Genomic DNA, 18,223 nt, shown 5'->3' with positions numbered 1-18,223 from the left:
GCCTCCCATATTTCGGACTCTGGGTTGAATTGGCCAGGATTACTACAATTATGCCACATATCCGTCTCCACAAGCATGCATCACTTTATTGTATATTTATTTGTTTAGCATACATTGGTCTAAGAGATAAAAGGAAGTAAGAACTCTGGACGACCAGTCAATAATGATTTTAAAGGACAGAATGGTATTATTCTTTCGGCAGAACAATTAAACAGCAAGATGAAACAGTCAATAGTTCATCCCCATTAAAGTCAGCTATTGAATGTAACTGAGTATAGTTTTAGGAGTAGAAATTTAGGTATAATTTAACATAAGTCTTAATTCAGACTCAAAAACATTTTTATGGTGTCTTTGAGTTACAGATAATTGGTAAGTCACTTTAAAGTTATACATGAATAAATTTATTATTATATTTGATATTATTAATCTCAGATGTTTAAATACTAGCTTTTATGTCACTTAAATATATTATGGTGACTTGAATTTTAAAATATTTTAGTGAAATTGAATGTAAAGGAAAAATTATTGCTGTTGGGTTTGGTTCAGCACAATATATCTTTTAGGATAGAAGTGCTTTTACTTTTTGTGCTTAAGAAAGGAGACCCAAGTTCTTCATGTTTTTTTCTTAGTATTAGTTATATTCATAGAAAGCTTGATGATTTTTGCTGCCTTTGTTATGCTTTGTAATCATTTTGTTTCCTTTGTTGCAGGAAATTCTTTTTCCACTGTTTTTTTTGTTTTGGTTAATATTAATTAGCATGATGCATCCAAATAAGAAATATGAAGAAGTGCCTGATGTAGAACTCAGTGCCCTGGACGCGTCCGTCCTCACCAATGTCGTGCTTGGATTCACGCCCGCGACTAACATCACGAGGAGCATCATGCAGAAAGTGTCTGTGGATCACCTTCTTGACGGTACTGTGAGCTGGCGTGGGGCCTGTCCCTTACAGACAGCCTCTTCTGTGTTGTGCTGTTTGCTTTATTGAGTAAATACCAGTCTTAACATTTAGGTATATATCCTTTCACCATAACAGAATTTTATAAAAATGTTAACGTCATTTGATTCTGCTGGCCTATGTTTCTTGTGAAACTTTCATTTATAGCATACTTTATGTTTTAATATTTTATATCATGGGCCATTTATCAAGTAAGCATATTCGTATAGGATAAAAGAAGCAATATTGGGTTTAAATGTCAATTTTTATTCAAAGAAGAGTTGTATCATAGTTACTAAAATATGCATTTTGTTTCTGAGAAGGATTGTGGAATTTTCTTCCTAAGAAGGAATATTTGAAAATAAAATATCCATTCATTTATCAAGGAGTTATTTCATGGTTTCACTTGAGATAGGTAAATGAACTACATATATTACATGTAAAGTGTATGCTCTAATTTATCATGTTAATAGCTTATGTGTTACACTGATACATAACTTATGTATAGTCAAATGACAGATAAGAAAGAAATAGTGTCTGTAAAATTGCACAACTTTAATATTTGTTACTTTTTAGTTTGGTTTTTAGAAGCGCTGTATTCATTATCTAAGAAGTTAGAGCATTCAACAAATGCTTATAAAATACTACATTCATCAAGTATAAAGGTAAATTTGGTCTGTTGTACTATAATAAACTATTCATGTATTTGAGCTGATTTTGTTTTGTTATTTTATAGTCGTAACTATTGAAGAATATGCAGATGAAAAAGAATTGGTAACATCTAGTCTTTCCAAGTCTGACACCTTTGTAGGCGTTGTGTTCAAAGACTTCATGTCCTACGAGCTCCGGTTTTTTCCTGATACAATTCCAGTATCTTCTGTTTATATGGATTCAAGAGGCAAGTAGCCCTAAATGGTCAATGAAAATCAATTAAATGCATGTTTTTATTGCTCATAGTTCAAATGCAAATTTTGATGGAGTCCTACATTGAAATTTCCAACTATAATTATTCAGATCAGAAGACTGTCAACTCTAGCATAAGAACATGTGTGTATATCTTTGTATCCACAGCTACATATATAATATGAAGTATAATTTATATTGTGCTTCCCCAGTGGCTCACTGGTTAAGAATCCACCTGCAGTTCCATTCCTGGATTGGAAAGAGCCTCTGGAGAAGGGAATGGCAATCCACTCCAGTATTCTTGTCTGGATTATACCACGGACAGAAGACCCTGGCAGGCTATAGTCTATGGGGTTGCAAAGAGCCTGATACTACTTAAGTGACTTAGCAGTCATGCACGCGTAATTTATATTAAACAATTTTATCTTGAGTTATATGACTTTCTAAGTCTATGTTCTTTTCTCCACATAATTGTTTTTGTACATGGTATGGTACATATTTTAAAATCTCAAGTTCTTCCACCAATAAACTTTATTAATTCTATGTTTGAAACATGGAAAACAGCCTTCAATGCCTAAGCCTCTGAAAAAATAATTATCAACCAAAAACATTTATTGAAACAATGTTAAAGTCACCATATTAAGTTTTACATTTGTGACTTGATTCCAAAAAGCCTTCAGATACTTTTCCTTTTTTTCTGTGCTCTTCACTGGGACCTGCCTTTGCATCTGGAAAGCTTTTAAAGCTGATAATTCATTGTAGAATGACTTACCTTAAGCCAGAAAAGTGACTTGTTTTAAAAAACGTCATTGGAAAAGACCGTGATGCTGAGAAAGATTGAAGGCAAAAGGCGAAGGGGGCAGCAGAGCATGAGGTGGTTGGACGGCATCACAGACTCAAAGGACACGAGTTGAGCAAGCTCCAGGAGTTAGTGGAGGACAGAGGAGCCTGGCATGCTGCTGTCCCTGGGGTTGCACAGGGTCAGACACGACTTAGCACCTGAGCAGCAGCCACTGATTTCTTTGCTTCCATTTGTGTGCATTTACTACTCAGTATCCTAAAACGTGTAACTCTCTGATTTCAAACATTTCAAATAAACGGTAAGGGATGTGATAGACTTTGTTTGCCTTGGAGGCCAGTTGCTTCTTTCCTTCGCTTCTGTTAGAGCTGGGCCAGCTGTGTCACTGTGGCGGCCCACTGCGTGCTGCCTGCTTGTGCTGAGCCTTGCCCCTCACGTGTCTCCTCTGTAGCTGGCTGTTCCCCATCATGTGACGCCGTCCAGTTCTGGTCCTCAGGGTTCACGGTTCTGCAGGCCTCGATAGACGCAGCCATCATACAGGTAAAGGTGCTGGAGGAAGGCCAGGGTGCACACCGTGCCCCACGCCTTCACCACTGACGCTTATTTCACCGCGGTCACGTGTACCAAAGTACATCGCGCAGGTCAGCTCCTTTACAAAAAAAGAGAAGGAAGAAGTCATATTTTCTGATTTAATTTTTTTTGAAACCCACTTTTGTTTCATGGTCTCCAAGCACACTGTTCAGCAGTCTATACCTGTGTTATCCTGTCTGTGCTGTCTGTAGGCAATATTTATGAAAGGCCTGTATTTGCAGGTGTTCCCCCTTGAATAAGAATAACTTAGTTTAAAGAAGTCACCTTTATTATCTTAATCATAGCGGTCGATCTTATTTTTAACAGATATTTGGCACTCGTCTGCAAAACGTTGTTTCCCCCTTGTGTTCTAGCACCAGCCCGTTGAGTCTTGACACCTCTGTGAGGCTGGTGCTCATCTGCATTTCATTTATGCACTTGACACACAGGAAGATGAAGTGACTTTCCAAACCTCAGTGGATCAGTGGCAGAGCTAGTTCAGACTGTGGCTGTTGGGCTCTCGTTCCTGTGTTTTAGTAGTATACTGCCACTAACATTGTGTATAAATGTTGTGTTTAGACTCTGAAGACCTGACCCAGTGTTTCTCGTTTGAGTAGAAATGAACCGCAGACCTTGGGTAGGAGCCCTGTCACTGTCGGTGGTTAGACTGCTATGCGGGAAACGACTGCAGAAGTAATGCTTACTGGACAGGGTCGCTGTTAGAGCCACATGAGACAGTACACAAGTGTCCTATGGGCTCTCCCAGCACGGTAGAAACGTATCGTAGATACAGTATTCAGTAACACACAGGCCCAGGCTGATGACGGTGAAATAAGTAGAGGGCGTGTTGCATCGACGGTGCTGAAGTGCCTATTTGTGTTTTGGCCAAAGACCTCGGCTGCCACAGCCCAGGCCGCACCACCCCAACACGTGGAGCCACAGCCCAGGCCGCACCACCCCAACAGGTGGAGCCACAGCCCAGGCCACACCACCCCAACACGTGGAGCCACAGCCCAGGCCACACCACCCCAACACGTGGAGCCACAGCCCAGGCCACACCACACCAACAGGTGGGGCCACAGCCCAGGCCACACCACCCCAACAGGTGGAGCCACAGCCCAGGCCACACCACCCCAACACGTGGAGCCACAGCCCAGGCCACACCACCCCAACACGTGGAGCCACAGCCCAGGCCACACCACACCAACAGGTGGGGCCACAGCCCAGGCCACACCACCCCAACAGGTGGAGCCACAGCCCAGGCCACACCACCCCAACACGTGGAGCCACAGCCCAGGCCACACCACCCCAACACGTGGAGCCACAGCCCAGGCCACACCACACCAACAGGTGGGGCCACAGCCCAGGCCACACCACCCCAACAGGTGGAGCCACAGCCCAGGCCACACCACCCCAACACGTGGAGCCACAGCCCAGGCCACACCACCCCAACACGTGGAGCCACAGCCCAGGCCACACCACACCAACAGGTGGGGCCACAGCCCAGGCCACACCACACCAACAGGTGGAGCCACAGCCCAGGCCACACCACCCCAACACGTGGAGCCACAGCCCAGGCCACACCACCCCAACAGGTGGAGCCACAGCCCAGGCCACACCACCCCAACAGGTGGAGCCACAGCCCAGGCCACACCACCCCAACACGTGGAGCCACAGCCCAGGCCACACCACCCCAACACGTGGAGCCACAGCCCAGGCCACACCACACCAACAGGTGGGGCCACAGCCCAGGCCACACCACACCAACAGGTGGAGCCACAGCCCAGGCCACACCACCCCAACAGGTGGAGCCACAGCCCAGGCCACACCACCCCAACACGTGGAGCCACAGCCCAGGCCACACCACCCCAACACGTGGAGCCACAGCCCAGGCCACACCACCCCAACAGGTGGAGCCACAGCCCAGGCCACACCACCCCAACACGTGGAGCCACAGCCCAGGCCACACCACACCAACAGGTGGGGCCACAGCCCAGGCCACACCACACCAACAGATGGGGCCACAGCCCAGGCCACACCACCCCAACAGGTGGAGCCACAGCCCAGGCCACACCACCCCAACACGTGGAGCCACAGCCCAGGCCACACCACCCCAACACGTGGAGCCACAGCCCAGGCCACACCACCCCAACAGGTGGAGCCACAGCCCAGGCCACACCACCCCAACACGTGGAGCCACAGCCCAGGCCACACCACACCAACAGGTGGGGCCACAGCCCAGGCCACACCACACCAACAGGTGGGGCCACAGCCCAGGCCACACCACACCAACAGGTGGGGCCACAGCCCAGGCCACAGCACACCAACAGGTGGGGCCACAGCCCAGGCCACACCACCCCAACAGGTGGAGCCACAGCCCAGGCCACACCACCCCAACACGTGGAGCCACAGCCCAGGCCGCACCACACCAACAGGTGGAGCCACAGCCCAGGCCACACCACCCCAACACGTGGGGCAGAGCTCCTTGTGGCCGCTCACGTGAGCATGAGGCAGAAGAGTGCCATAGGGCATGCACAGTTCTATTATCCTGTCTCTATGCATGCTGCATATGTATATGTTTTTGTAAACAATAGAAGAACTTACTACCTAAACGAACATTTTTTAAAAAGAGAGTTATTCTTTCATGGCACTTGTCATCATTCTTTAACTCCTCAATTTTATAAACATGTATTTTTATTAAGTTGCATACATAGCTGTCACTAAAGATGGTTATTGTGCAGTTTTATTTTCTTTCACAAATTATTTAATAAAAACATGTGTACTTCCCAACTTCAAACTTTAAACTTTCTAACATGCTTCCAGAATGAGTGAAAGCAGTGTTCTATGCAGTACTGTGGTACTGGGGTCGGCCACTTGATTTCTGGTCTGTAGTGTTTTGAGGCTTGTGTTTGCAGTAGGTTATGGACTAACTCTGGGGATGTGATTGTCTCATTATTTCAGGGGCTGCTCTCAGAACTAAGTTAATTGAGTGTGTTTACATTTTCTGATTGTAGATGAAGACCAATGTTTCTTTTTGGAAAGAGCTGGAGTCAACTAAAGCTGTTCTTATGGGAGAAACGGCTGTTGTAGAAATAGACACCTTTCCCCGAGGAGTAATTTTAATATACCTAGTTATAGCATTTTCACCTTTTGGATACTTTTTGGCAATTCATATCGTAGCAGAAAAAGAGAAGAAGTTAAAAGAGTTTTTAAAGATAATGGGACTTCATGACACGGCCTTTTGGTATGTTAATAAAACTTTGTTATTTAGTGTGGTTAATAATTGCGAAAGTTCTACAAATCTTCAGTACTGCAGTTTTGTTACTCACTGGACTCGACGAGGTCCTGAACCTCTTTTCTTGCAGTTCCCACCTTCGTCATGGAGTTTGAGACTCATCACAAAGCTCCAGCAAATAATTATTTCCAGAGAAGCAAATGAAAAAGTTCACCAATGAGCACATTAACATTTTTGTACAATGATAATTTTATAGAGGCATGAAATTTTTTAAACAATTCCAAGTATGTTTTCCGTACTTTCCCCACTATGTGGTAAGAACATTTATTTTGACCTTACTTTGGGGGAAACATTCAGTTCAGTTCAGTCACTCAGTCGTCTCCGACTCTTTGCGACCCCATGAATTGCAGCATGCCAGGCCTCCCTGTCCATCACCAACGCCCGGAGTCCATCCAAACCCATGTCCATTGAATTGGTGATGCCATCCAACCATGTCATCCTCTGTCGTCCCCTTCTCCTCCTGCCCTCAATCTTTCCCAGCATCAGGGTCTTTTCAAATGAGTCAGCTCTTCACATGAGGTGGCCAAAGTATTGGAGTTTCAGTTTCAACATCAGTCCCTCCAATGAACACCCAGGACTGATCTCCTTTAGGATGGACTGGTTGGATCTCCTTGCAGTCCAAGGGACTCTCAAGAGTCTTCTCCAACACCACAGTTCAAAAGCATCAATTCTTCTGCACTCAGCCTTCTTTATAGTCCAACTCTCACATCCATACATGACCACTGGAAAAAGCATAGCCTTGACTAGACGGAGATGTTAGTACTATCAAATATGAGTTGTTATTAACCATTTTATTCCATTTAGCTCAATGCAGCAGCTGAACCGTATTACAAATGGGGTTATCCCATGTGACATCGTCTTTGCTCATTTCTTACTCTGGGGGTATCACTAATGGTCAGTCTCTGAGACACACTGGAATATTAAATGTTTTGTGAGGAGACAGTAGCTGGAAGAATTTAGGCAGATCAGTTTCTCAGTGCTTCATTTCTGCCTCTGTAAAATGCTAGATTTAATTTTGGTAGTTTAGGTATCTTTTGGCCCTCTTTTGGTGGTTTTTATGATACTGTGCAGTAAGTTACCTGCTAACTTGAAAAACAAAAGCAAAATAATAGACTGTGGGGCAGTTCCCCTGAGCTCTGATTTGAGGGAAAATGTTGAGTCCTGTGATGAATCTGTTGTTGATCTTGGTCTCACGTTGAGTTCCATAGTAATAACGTTGTTGCTTAGCAAGGTGGCCTTTACAACTATCTAAAGTACCAAAAGCCATTAGAGTTCAGTTGTTGCATGTACCATAAAGAAAATCGTCAGTCATTAAACTCTTTTGTATTTTAAGAAAATCAGAATGTGCATTGTTGAACTTCTGAAAGTACTAGATTTAAATGAATTGTGATTTGCTATAAATCTGTAAGTTTTTTTTGACTCCTGGAAAGATAATCACCATTTTATCTCTATATGAGATGATAACTTGATAATTTTGTCTACAGCTTAACCAGTACTATATTTTTCATTACATACAAGAGCTTTAATTTTCAGTACATGAGCATACATAGAAATGAAGTGATTGGCTTAAATTTAAGAATGAAACGGCTAAAATAAAGCTGAAGTTTTGTTTAAAATGATTTTTTTTAATTATTAAGGCCCGTGTATTTAGCCATAACTGTGTCTTTGTTCCCCTTTTAGGCTTTCCTGGGTTCTTCTCTACACAAGTTTGATTTTTCTCATGTCCCTTCTCATGGCAGTCATCGCAACAGCGTCTTCCTTATTCCCTCAGAGTAGCTGCTTTGTGATATTTCTCCTTTTTTTCCTCTATGGCTTATCATCTGTAAGTACTTTCACTTGAAATGGGAATAAAGAACTGTCAAAATATTTGATTAATACAGTAAAGTCTTATGTTTTGATTTACTTCCAGTTGACTTCCCACGAAAGACAGGATTGTTCCTCGGTTAATTCTGATGAATGAGCTGTATCATTGTACCTCCTCATTTTTAGGAAAGTTACAAAATATTCTCAAGTTTAAATTTAACTAGTTTTCATATGATGTATTCCACACATATTTCCTCTGAGTCTGTCTTTTATGATCTTCATATAACTGGGTTTATACACCATTAAGATGGTCTTGTGGAGACGGCAATGGCACCCCACTCCAGTACTTTTGCCTAGAAAATCCCATGGACGGAGGAGCCTGGTGGGCTGCAGTCCATGGGGTCGCTAGAGTTGGACACGACTGAGCGACTTCACTTTCACTTTTCACTTTTATGCATTGGAGAAGGAAATGGCACCCCACTCCAGTGTTCTTGCCTGGAGAATCCCAGGGACGGGGGAGCCTGGTGGGCTGCCGTCTATGGGGTCGCACAGAGTCGGACACGCCTGAAGCGACGCAGCAGCAGCAGCAGCAAGATGGTCTTGTACTAGACTGTATTTTTGTTTTCGTGAAATCCTAAACGTTTCAAGGTAATATGTGTACAGGATGATGCTGGGTAAAGATATGTCCTTGTAAATTTAATTCTTTGACAGTGCTGGTACGGGCCGGGTATTTGGCTAAATGTGGTTGTGCACCACCAGGCGCTGCTTGCTTAATCTTTAAGGATGTATCTGGCTGCGCTGGGTCTTAATTGCAGCCTGTGGGGTCTAGTTCCCTGACCAGGGATCCAACCTGGGCCCCCTGCATGGGGAGCATGGAGTCTTAGCCACTGGACCACCAGAGAAGCCCCCAGCCTTTGTTTTCCGTGGTCCTAGTTTCCATTCTGATTGGCTCACGTGCCCATGCTGTATCAGTTGTGAAATATTTTGATTATCATCTCTGCTCTTTAACATGATAATTTATAAATAACATGTATGTGAAAGTGAATGTTGCTCAGTCGTGTCTGACTCTTTGCTACCCCATGGACTATACAGTCCGTGGAATTCTCCAGGCCAGAATACTAGAGTGGGTAGCCTTTGCCTTCTCCAGGGGATCTTCCCAATCCAGGGATTGAACCCAGGTCTCCCGCATTGCGGGTGGATTCTTTACCAGCTGAGCCAGCATGGAAGCCTGCCTCAAATAACGTGTATGCTTCTCTATATAGTTTCATGGTTGTTAACTGCCTCTGTTTCTTATCAACACATTAAAAGCTGGGTCCTGTATTTGAAAGCTTGCTGAATTGTTTTGTTCGTATTTGAACATGTCTAACTGCAGAGATGCCTGATAATTTTTGGTTTCTGTGGAATTGAGATGGTCATGTTTGCCTATTACATAGATAAAGAGCAGTTTTAAGTATTTGTCAGTTTATATTGTTAATGTATAGCACTGTTTGTATGAAAATTAAATATCTCAGCATGACCTTTAGAAATTTGTTGTTCTTTAGTTGCTAAGACATGTGTGTCCAACTCCTTGGGACCCCATGGACTATAGCTCACCAGGCTCCTTTGTCCTTGATATTTCCCGAGCAGGGATGCTGGAGTGGGTGGCCACTTCCTCCTCTGGGGATCTTCCCAACCCAGAAATCAAACCTGTGTCTCTTGCATTGGCAGACAGATTCTTTACCACTGAGCCACCAAGGAATTAATTAGAAATTAATTGAATTTTAGTGAATGTAGTTTCTAATGAAAATAGCTTGTATTTTCACAAGCAAAAATTTAATCTTGTTTTTACATCAGTGTATATGAACAATGCATTAACATTAACATTTGTATCTTACAGGTATTTTTTGCTTTAATGCTGACGCCTCTTTTTAAAAAATCAAAGCATGTGGGAATAGTTGAATTTTTAGTCACGGTGGCTTTTGGATTTGTTGGCCTCTTGATAGTCCTCATGGAAAGTTTCCCCCCATCGTTAGTGTGGCTCCTCAGTCCCTTCTGTCAGTGCACTTTCCTGATTGGCATCGCACAGGTACGTGAAGTGTTTAATCCTGCTTTCCCAGATGCTTGCTTTCTCTCCACTTCCATGCAGCGTATTATACTACCATGAATCCTGCCTTTGGTTTGCAAAAAGTTATTTTACAATAAACATGGGAAAGGATGCTATTTGAAAACCAGAGAACGTTTTATATTGATTTCATTTATATTTTCTCCATTTTTAAGGTTTTCATTTGTATGACCTTTTTATCAACGAGCTCTCCACTTTTTGTTTTAATGAAACTCAGTAGTCTGTTTCATTGGAACAACTCAGCTTGTTAGAAGTCACTGGTTAAAACACCAGGTGGCTCAGTTGTACAGAATTCACCTCCCAACGCAGGAGACACAGCTTTGACCCCTGGGTTGGAAAGATCCCCTGGAAGAGGAAATGGCAACCCTCTTCCATGCAGTATTCTTGGCTGGGAAATCCCATGGACAGAAGAGCCTGGCAGGCTACAGTCCATGGGGTTGCAAAGAGTCGGACACGACTTAGTACCTGGACAACCACAGTTCTTATCTCACTACTACGGTCATGAAAAATGTGTCTTCCTGACCCAGGGATTGAAGCCAGGTCTCCTGCATTGGCAGGCACGTTCTTTACCATCTGAGCCACCAGGGAAACCCTGGTGGATTTTATAAGTCCAGGACTCAGGGGATTGTCTTTACCTGAATAGTATTGGTGTTTATGGACTTCCCTTGTGGCTCAGCTGGTAAAGAATCCACCCGCAATGCGGGAGACCTGGGTTTGATCCCTGGATTGGGAAGATCCCTGGGAAAAAGGAAAGGTTACCCACTCTAGTATTCTGGCCTGGAGAATTCCATGGACTGTATAGTCCATGGGGTCGCAAAGAGTTGGACATGACTGAGCAACTTTCTCTTTCATTTTCATTGGTGTTTATAATGTGATTTTTCTTAGTTTTTTAAGAGCAGTGAGGTTCTAAGAGGAAAATTCTCACAAAAAACTGCTTTATATATTAGAACATATATTTAGTTAATGTGTAAATAAGAAAAAATGTGATTACTTCATATAAGAGATTATTCACATTGGCTGGATAGACTTCTATTTGCAGGACTTGAATTGTTGGTGAATATCAAATCTAACGGATGTGAATTATTTGAGACCTCAAAGCTGGTGTTGCATGTTCTGAGTATCCACTGCATTCCCCTTCACTGAGGAAGACAGGATTATAGGTTCACGGGTTTGTGTTGAGTGGGAAGGACTTTCGGTGCCACATAATCCACCTTCATTTCACGGACGGGGATGCTGAAACCCTCCATGTGCAGTTAGAGTCTGTTTGCCTCATGGTGGGCCTGCAACCTGGGCGAGACCTCAGCACTACTGTCCTTCCCCCTGCTCTGTCAGTACATCTGCTATGAATAATTTAATAGCGTTAATTAGTTATAGAACCTTCTCCTTTTTCAGGGTTGAAAGGTGCTGACCATAAGTTTATCCTCTGATAACTTGTTTGACTTCTCTGGACCGTAAACCCTTTTGCTAGCATCAGTTTTCATTTCATTTGATAGCCATAGCACTAAAGAGACATGCTGCAAGAACCGACACACAGCTTTAAAAACAGGATCAGAAAGGGTTGTGATTAACTCATATTTTGGTCAAGTTTTTATTGTTTTCTTTGTAAGTTCATATTACTCATTGGCTAGACCATTTAATCTCCTAAGCGGCCCAGTTTCTTGACTCTGGACATAATGTTAGCTTTTGCTTATTTTTTGACTATTTTTGTATTATCGGGTGGACATTTCTGTTTTTCAGGTCATGCATTTAGAAGACGTTGATGAAGGTGCTTTAGTTTCTAATTTGGCTGAAGGCCCGTGTCCTCTAATCATTGCTATTATGATGCTGATTCTTAACAGCATTTTCTACGCCCTCTTGGCTGTTTATCTTGATCAAGTTGTTCCAGGTACGCAGATAGTCACTGAATTTTACTTGAAAGATTTTTCAGGTTTTTGTCCACCTAAAGTTACCTTAATTTTTTTTTCTTACAAGATTAATGGTTTATTGTTTTTGATTTTTTAATATTCTTTTTGAAATATTCATTTATTTTTAATTGTGGGATAATTGCTTTGCAATATAGTGTTGGTTTCTGCCATACGTCAACATGAATCAGCCACATGTATTCATGTCCCCTCCCTTTTGAGCCTCCCTCCCACCTCCCTCTCCATCCCACCCCTCTGGGTTGTCACAGAGCACCAGGTTGAGCTCCCTGTGGGTTAACCTAATTTTAGCTTTTTTCTAGCTGAGTACTCTTAAGTCGTGGAGAAGGCAATGGCACCCCACTCCAGTACTCTTGCCTGGAAAATCCCATGGATGGAGGAGCCTGGTAGGCTGTGGTCCATGGGGTCGCTAAGAGTTGGACACAACTGAGCAACTTCACTTTCACTTTTCACTTTCATGCATTGGAGAAGGAAATGGCAACCCACTCCAGTGTTCTTGCCTGGAGAATCCCAGGGACGGGGGAGCCTGGTGGGCTGCCATCTGTGGGGTCACACAGAGTTGGACACGACTGAAGTGACTTAGCAGCACTCTAAGTCGTTTTCACTGTTAACAGCTTTTAATTTAATTGTAATTGTATCTTGTACCTTATACCTTAACTTCCAGTGAATGTAAGGAGACTGGGCAAAAAGAGACCAGTGTTTTGAAAGCCTTAAATCCCTAATTGAATTTCTTAACTCAGTCCTTCCCCATGTCCACTTTTGTGGCTGAAGCGCTTCACTATTGTACCCTCTAAGGTCTGAGACAGTGGAGCAACCTTGTAACCTCTCCCATCCCCGTGTCTCTTATCCTCCACCTACCTCAAACCTGTGCAGGTTCAAAATATTGTTAAATAACTCCTGCCCTCTTTCCTTTCCCCCTTGAGTTCCTCGTTCATTTTGTCTGTGTTCTTGATCTGCAGTCTTACATGACAAGACACACGTGACTTTTAAGTTTTAATTACTTATAATTGAACAAATGAGCAATTCCTTCCTCAGCAGGGCGAATGTTGTTTCAGTCGCTCAGTCGTGTCCCACTCTTGGTGACCCCATGGACTGTAGCCTGCCAGGCTCCTCTGTCCACGGGATTCTCCAGGCCAAAATACTGGAGTGGACAGCCATGCCCTCCTCCAGGGGATCTTCCCGACCCAGGGATGGAACCCAGGTCTCCTGTGTTGACGGCAGCTTCACCCTCCTCCAGGGGATCCTCCCCACCCAGGGATGGAACTCCGGTCTCCCTCGGTGCCGGGAGATTTTCCCTCCTCCAGGGGATCTTCCTGACCCAGGGGTTGAACTCAGGTCTCCCGCAGTGCTGGCAGATTCGCCCTCCTCCAGGGGATCTTCCTGACACGGGTTGAACCCAGGTCTCCCACGTTGCCAGCAGATTCTTTACCAGCTGAGCCCCCAGGGAGCAGCGCAGGCACCTGCCGAGGGGTCAGCAGCTGCGCCTGGTCACTGGTTACAACGCAGACGAGGTCTTGTCCACTGTTGGAAAGTCCTGTTTGGTTGCACTGTTCTAGACCATTGCAGTAGTGCTCATCTAATTACCTACCTCAAGTCTGTCTAAGAACCTTGCCATTGCCTTTAGTCAAACTGATCACCTGCTCAGAAACCTTGCTGAGCACATCCTGGTGAATTAAAAAGAAACTTGTCGAGTGTTGATGTCCTGCACGATGCTTTTATACATTCAGTCCCTTGTTACCACTGTTACCCTCTCCTTATTGTATTTTATATCCATCCATTCAGTCCTGTTTATTTAAACACATCTCCAGTGTATCAGTTAGATTATGTTTAGTTACTCATGTAACAGAGGACCTTTTTTTAATTGTCTTAAACAAGAAGGAAATCAATCTCTTCATTCAGAGTCCAGAGTCAGGGTGGGCTCCCAGTGGGTTGCCTTGCTTGGCTGTGTCATCAGGGTGCCACCTTCTCCATGTTGCTGCTCCTGTCTCAGAGTCTGGTGGATTTATCTCCTCGTGCCTGCACAGGGTTGCACTTCTTCGTTCACATCCAGTGGGAGAGGGACAGGAGACTTGTGCCCAGCAAGCCCTTCTCTTCTCTTTAGTTGGTGCCTGCTTGTGGCTGAAGCAGAGGAGTCACCAGAGCCTGCATGGTGCCCATCTGGTCCACTGGACTCTCTCTAGTTGGGAGCGGCTCCCTCTGAAATGTGGTCATCAGTGGGGGGCGTGTTAGAAAGGATGGGGAATGTTGGTTCCTTGGGGAGAAAGGGAGAAAGTCCGCCTGTGCCGTGGGCAGCTAGCTAGACTGGAGTCTCCTGTGTTGGTCCTGCCCTGTTACTCTCCTGCATCTAAAAAGTCCTTTCTGTGAGCTGTAGCAGCCTTTCCAAATACTGTCTGCTCCCAAAGACTAAGCTGATGCTGACTCAAGCCTTCACAACACCGCGATGTGCACGCTTCCCCTTCTGAGCTCTTGCCGGCGCTCATGCCGCACGTGGTGCGCCGCGTGCTAGCCGTTAGGTGTGTGCGTGTCCTCGTGATGAGGGAAGTCTCTAGGCTGGAAAATGTGCTTTGCTTACCTTTTACATTCCATGGACTCGCAGCAGCCCTGAAACTCTTTATGGATAAGAGTTATCTGTCAGTAAGACTTCTTTTTCTCTCACATTGATGACTTAGTAATTTATGTCTGAACTTTAGGTTGTCTTAGTTTACACAGACTGCCTTTCTGATTTAAACACTAGTTTTCAGAAATAATTTGTTAGGTTAACTCAGTTGTGTGTGTGTGTGTGTGTGTGTTTTTTTTTCCTCTATTTTTCAGGAGAATTTGGCTTACGGAGATCATCATTTTATTTTCTGAAGCCATCATATTGGTCGAAGAGCAAAAGGAATTATAAGGAGTTATCAGAGGGCAACGTGAATGGGAATGTTAGTTTTAGTGAAATTGTTGAGCCTGTTTCTTCAGAATTTATAGGAAAAGAAGCCATCAGGTATGATTTAATCTCTGGCAGTTTAGGTTTTAAGAACTGCTCATGGGACATGCCATGTGTAAATCCTGTCTTTTATGTAATGTATGTAAGCATGGTATTTTAGGAGATTTGGTGCACATTTTGTGATTTTTAAAAAACAGTATCAAGGGCTAATTCTCTTTTAAGTTTTTATTTTCTTTGTAACCATTTAGAATAAATTTTCTGCTGGGTTTGACATTTTACGTTTGAATAGAAAATTTTTTAAGTAATAAAATCTAGTATTTATAAAATTAAGCCATTTTAAAATTTCTTCATTATATAAATTAAGAGGGATTCACTCATAGCTCAGTTGATAAAGAATCTGCCTGCAATGCAGGAGACCTGGGTTCAATTCCTGGGTTGAAAAGATCTCCTGGAGAAGGAAATGGCAACCCACTCCAATACGCTTGCCTGGAAAATGCCATGGACAGAGGAGCCTGGTAGGCCACAGTCCATGGGGTCACAAGAGTTGGACACTACTTAGCTACTAAAACCATGTAAATTAAAGCAATAGATACTAGTTTTCTATTTCTATTCGAGCTGCATTGTCTGAGACATGCCAGACATTAAACTGTGCTGTTAATTTGATAGACCCTTAGAAACTGTGACATAATTAACTTGTCACACCGGCTTAATTTCAGAGAACCAGAGAAATTCATAACTATTCCTTACTAGTTCAGTCAAAACCAAATTTAAAAAAATAAGGAGAAGGAGAAAAGAGAAAAGTGAAAGAAAAAGTAGAGTATAGTTTGTGTTTTTTAAATTTAAGAAAAACATATAAATGCAAAGGAGAATTAGGTATTTAAGATGCAATCAGTGGACTGGTGGTCAGCCTTCTTAAGAGTAAAAATTAAACTAATGAGCAAGACTGTTAATTCTTTAAAAAATTATGTAAAACATTTCAAGTGCAATGAGAGAATCACTTCAAGACAGTTTGAAACATGTACTGATGTGAAATAGCATCTGATTTTTAAGCTCCCTTAACCGACATGACAAGTGTTAATTACAAATGGAAAAGAATCAAATATGAAATAAGAAATCTGTAAATTGCTTAAGTCAAATGTTTCCGTTTCTTTTTAGAGGTTGGCTTGTCATGAAAAATGAATGAATTACACTTAAAATGGAGAGAAGTAATATACTCTTTTCTTGTAGTTTCTTTAAAATACTTTTATTATTGTTGCCAGGTTTCTTTGATTTATTGTTTTAGTAGGAAGATACTTCATTCCCATTAAATATGACAGCTTTGATTAAAAATATCATGCACAGAGACACACACTTGGAGATTGCTTTAAATACTTAAAGTAGTAAATGGTGTTTTTCAGAATCAGTGGTATTCAGAAGACCCACAGAAAGAAAGGTGAAAATGTAGAGGCTTTGAGAAGTGAGTAACTCTCCTAGTGTTCAGTCTGTAGGATTAAGGTACAAATGGAAAATTTAAACTCCTTTACCACAATTTTCTATCTTTTCTCTAGAGATACTTTCTTTATGTGATTAATGTTCAGAATAAATTTAACAATGTCAAAGTAGTAAAAGAAAAAAGTAATATCTACTAAGATGAAAAGTTCAACGTCAAAGTAGTAAAAGAAAAAAGGAATATCTACTAAGATGAAAAGTTGTCAATTCTTAAAACAAATCTGTGTCCTTCTTAACCTTACTGTCACGCATGTGTACACAGGGCTTGCCAGGCGGCACTGGTGGTAAGGAGCCCGCCTGCCAGCGCAGGAGGCGTGAGACTCGGCTGCGGTCCCTGGGACGGGAAGATCCCCTAGAGGAGGGCATGGGAACCCACTCCAGCATTCCTGCCTGGAGAGTCCCATGGACAGAGCAGCCTGGTGCGCTACAGTCCACGGGGACGCAGAGTCAGACTCGACGTAGTGAGTCCAACAAAATGCTGTTGGTTAACTCATAATTTTTTGCCAATATTTTTAACATGCCTCTAAATACCTTTGGAAACAAACTTTTGTTCTTCTCTTTGTTTTAATTCCCTTTGTTGTTTAGTCGCTCAGTCGTGTCTGACTCTTCTGTGACCCTATGGACTAGCCCACTAGGCTCCTTCTGTCCATGGGCTTTCTTAATACCCTCGGGAGTTCCCAAAAGTGGGTACCTAGAAACCTCCCTCCCGATATTTTGTGCCCCCTCTGACTCTGTCAGTGTAACAAAAAAATAAAAGTTTATTTTGTGTTACCTTTTCTTACTGTTCATACTGTTGACTATAAGAAAGAATTATTGTTGTATTACAATATTAAATCTTATATTATTAAATATGCTGGTAACTTCTGTCTTTAAATCTATTGACTTATTTCAAGATTGCCCAAGTATTATGATTTATCTTATTGTGCAAGACTCAGCAAATAAAGATCACATTTGAATGTCCTTTTTCCCTGCACTAGGTTTATCGTTTGACATATACGAGGGCCAGATCACTGCCCTGCTTGGCCACAGCGGAACAGGAAAGAGCACCCTGATGAATATTCTGTGCGGGCTGTGCCCGCCCTCGGAGGGTAAGAGTTTTCTGACTTAAGAATCTGTTAATTTGTTTTATTAGGGTTAGTAACTAAGGGACCGTGATCATTTACTTATCCTTGAAATATGTACTGATTGATTTTTGTCAGTGATTTGGTATCAACTTCTGTGTTCATTTTTTTCTCCTTTTTATTACACTCGTTTGTTCTTCAGCAGAAAATAAAGATGATTCAGTCATATTTAAGTAAAAATGATCTAATTTTGTGCCTGTTTTATCAGATGTTTTACTTGTGTTTATATTTATTGTTCATTTTCAAGGAAGGATTAAACCAATTAATTGGAAATTAAATGAGGCCTATAGACATTTTGGTTGAGAAGATGAACATTTCTAAGTGAGCACCAGTCAGTTCAGAAGGAAAGAATGACGAATGTCAGCA

The 18,223-nt window shown here is 42.7% G+C and overlaps 1 protein-coding gene across 4 annotated transcripts in view; it reads left to right on the top strand.

Moving 5' to 3' along the window:
* ABCA5 (ATP binding cassette subfamily A member 5) overlaps nucleotides 1-18,223 on the top strand; it is a 65,744-nt gene that overhangs the window by 14,842 nt on the left and 32,679 nt on the right. For 2 of the 4 annotated variants that reach the window (XM_025279379.3, XM_025279383.3), the window contains exons 3-12: nucleotides 711-915; nucleotides 1,672-1,833; nucleotides 3,089-3,177; nucleotides 6,222-6,451; nucleotides 8,183-8,324; nucleotides 10,182-10,370; nucleotides 12,144-12,291; nucleotides 15,137-15,305; nucleotides 16,646-16,704; nucleotides 17,714-17,824. In XM_025279379.3, the coding sequence (XP_025135164.3) occupies nucleotides 711-915; nucleotides 1,672-1,833; nucleotides 3,089-3,177; nucleotides 6,222-6,451; nucleotides 8,183-8,324; nucleotides 10,182-10,370; nucleotides 12,144-12,291; nucleotides 15,137-15,305; nucleotides 16,646-16,704; nucleotides 17,714-17,824 (1,504 nt within the window). Of the gene's footprint in view, nucleotides 1-710; nucleotides 916-1,671; nucleotides 1,834-3,088; nucleotides 3,178-6,221; nucleotides 6,452-8,182; nucleotides 8,325-10,181; nucleotides 10,371-12,143; nucleotides 12,292-15,136; nucleotides 15,306-16,645; nucleotides 16,705-17,713; nucleotides 17,825-18,223 lie in introns of those variants that run through there. The other 2 variants (XM_044938505.2, XM_025279381.3) reach the window with 2 other exon arrangements.

The sequence above is a fragment of the Bubalus bubalis genome, chromosome 3 (genome assembly GCF_019923935.1).
Source record: "Bubalus bubalis isolate 160015118507 breed Murrah chromosome 3, NDDB_SH_1, whole genome shotgun sequence".
In the NCBI taxonomy this organism is placed as follows: domain Eukaryota; kingdom Metazoa; phylum Chordata; class Mammalia; order Artiodactyla; family Bovidae; genus Bubalus; species Bubalus bubalis.
The sequence above is the reverse complement of the archived record's forward strand: the minus strand, read 5'-3'. Positions and strand labels throughout refer to the sequence as shown.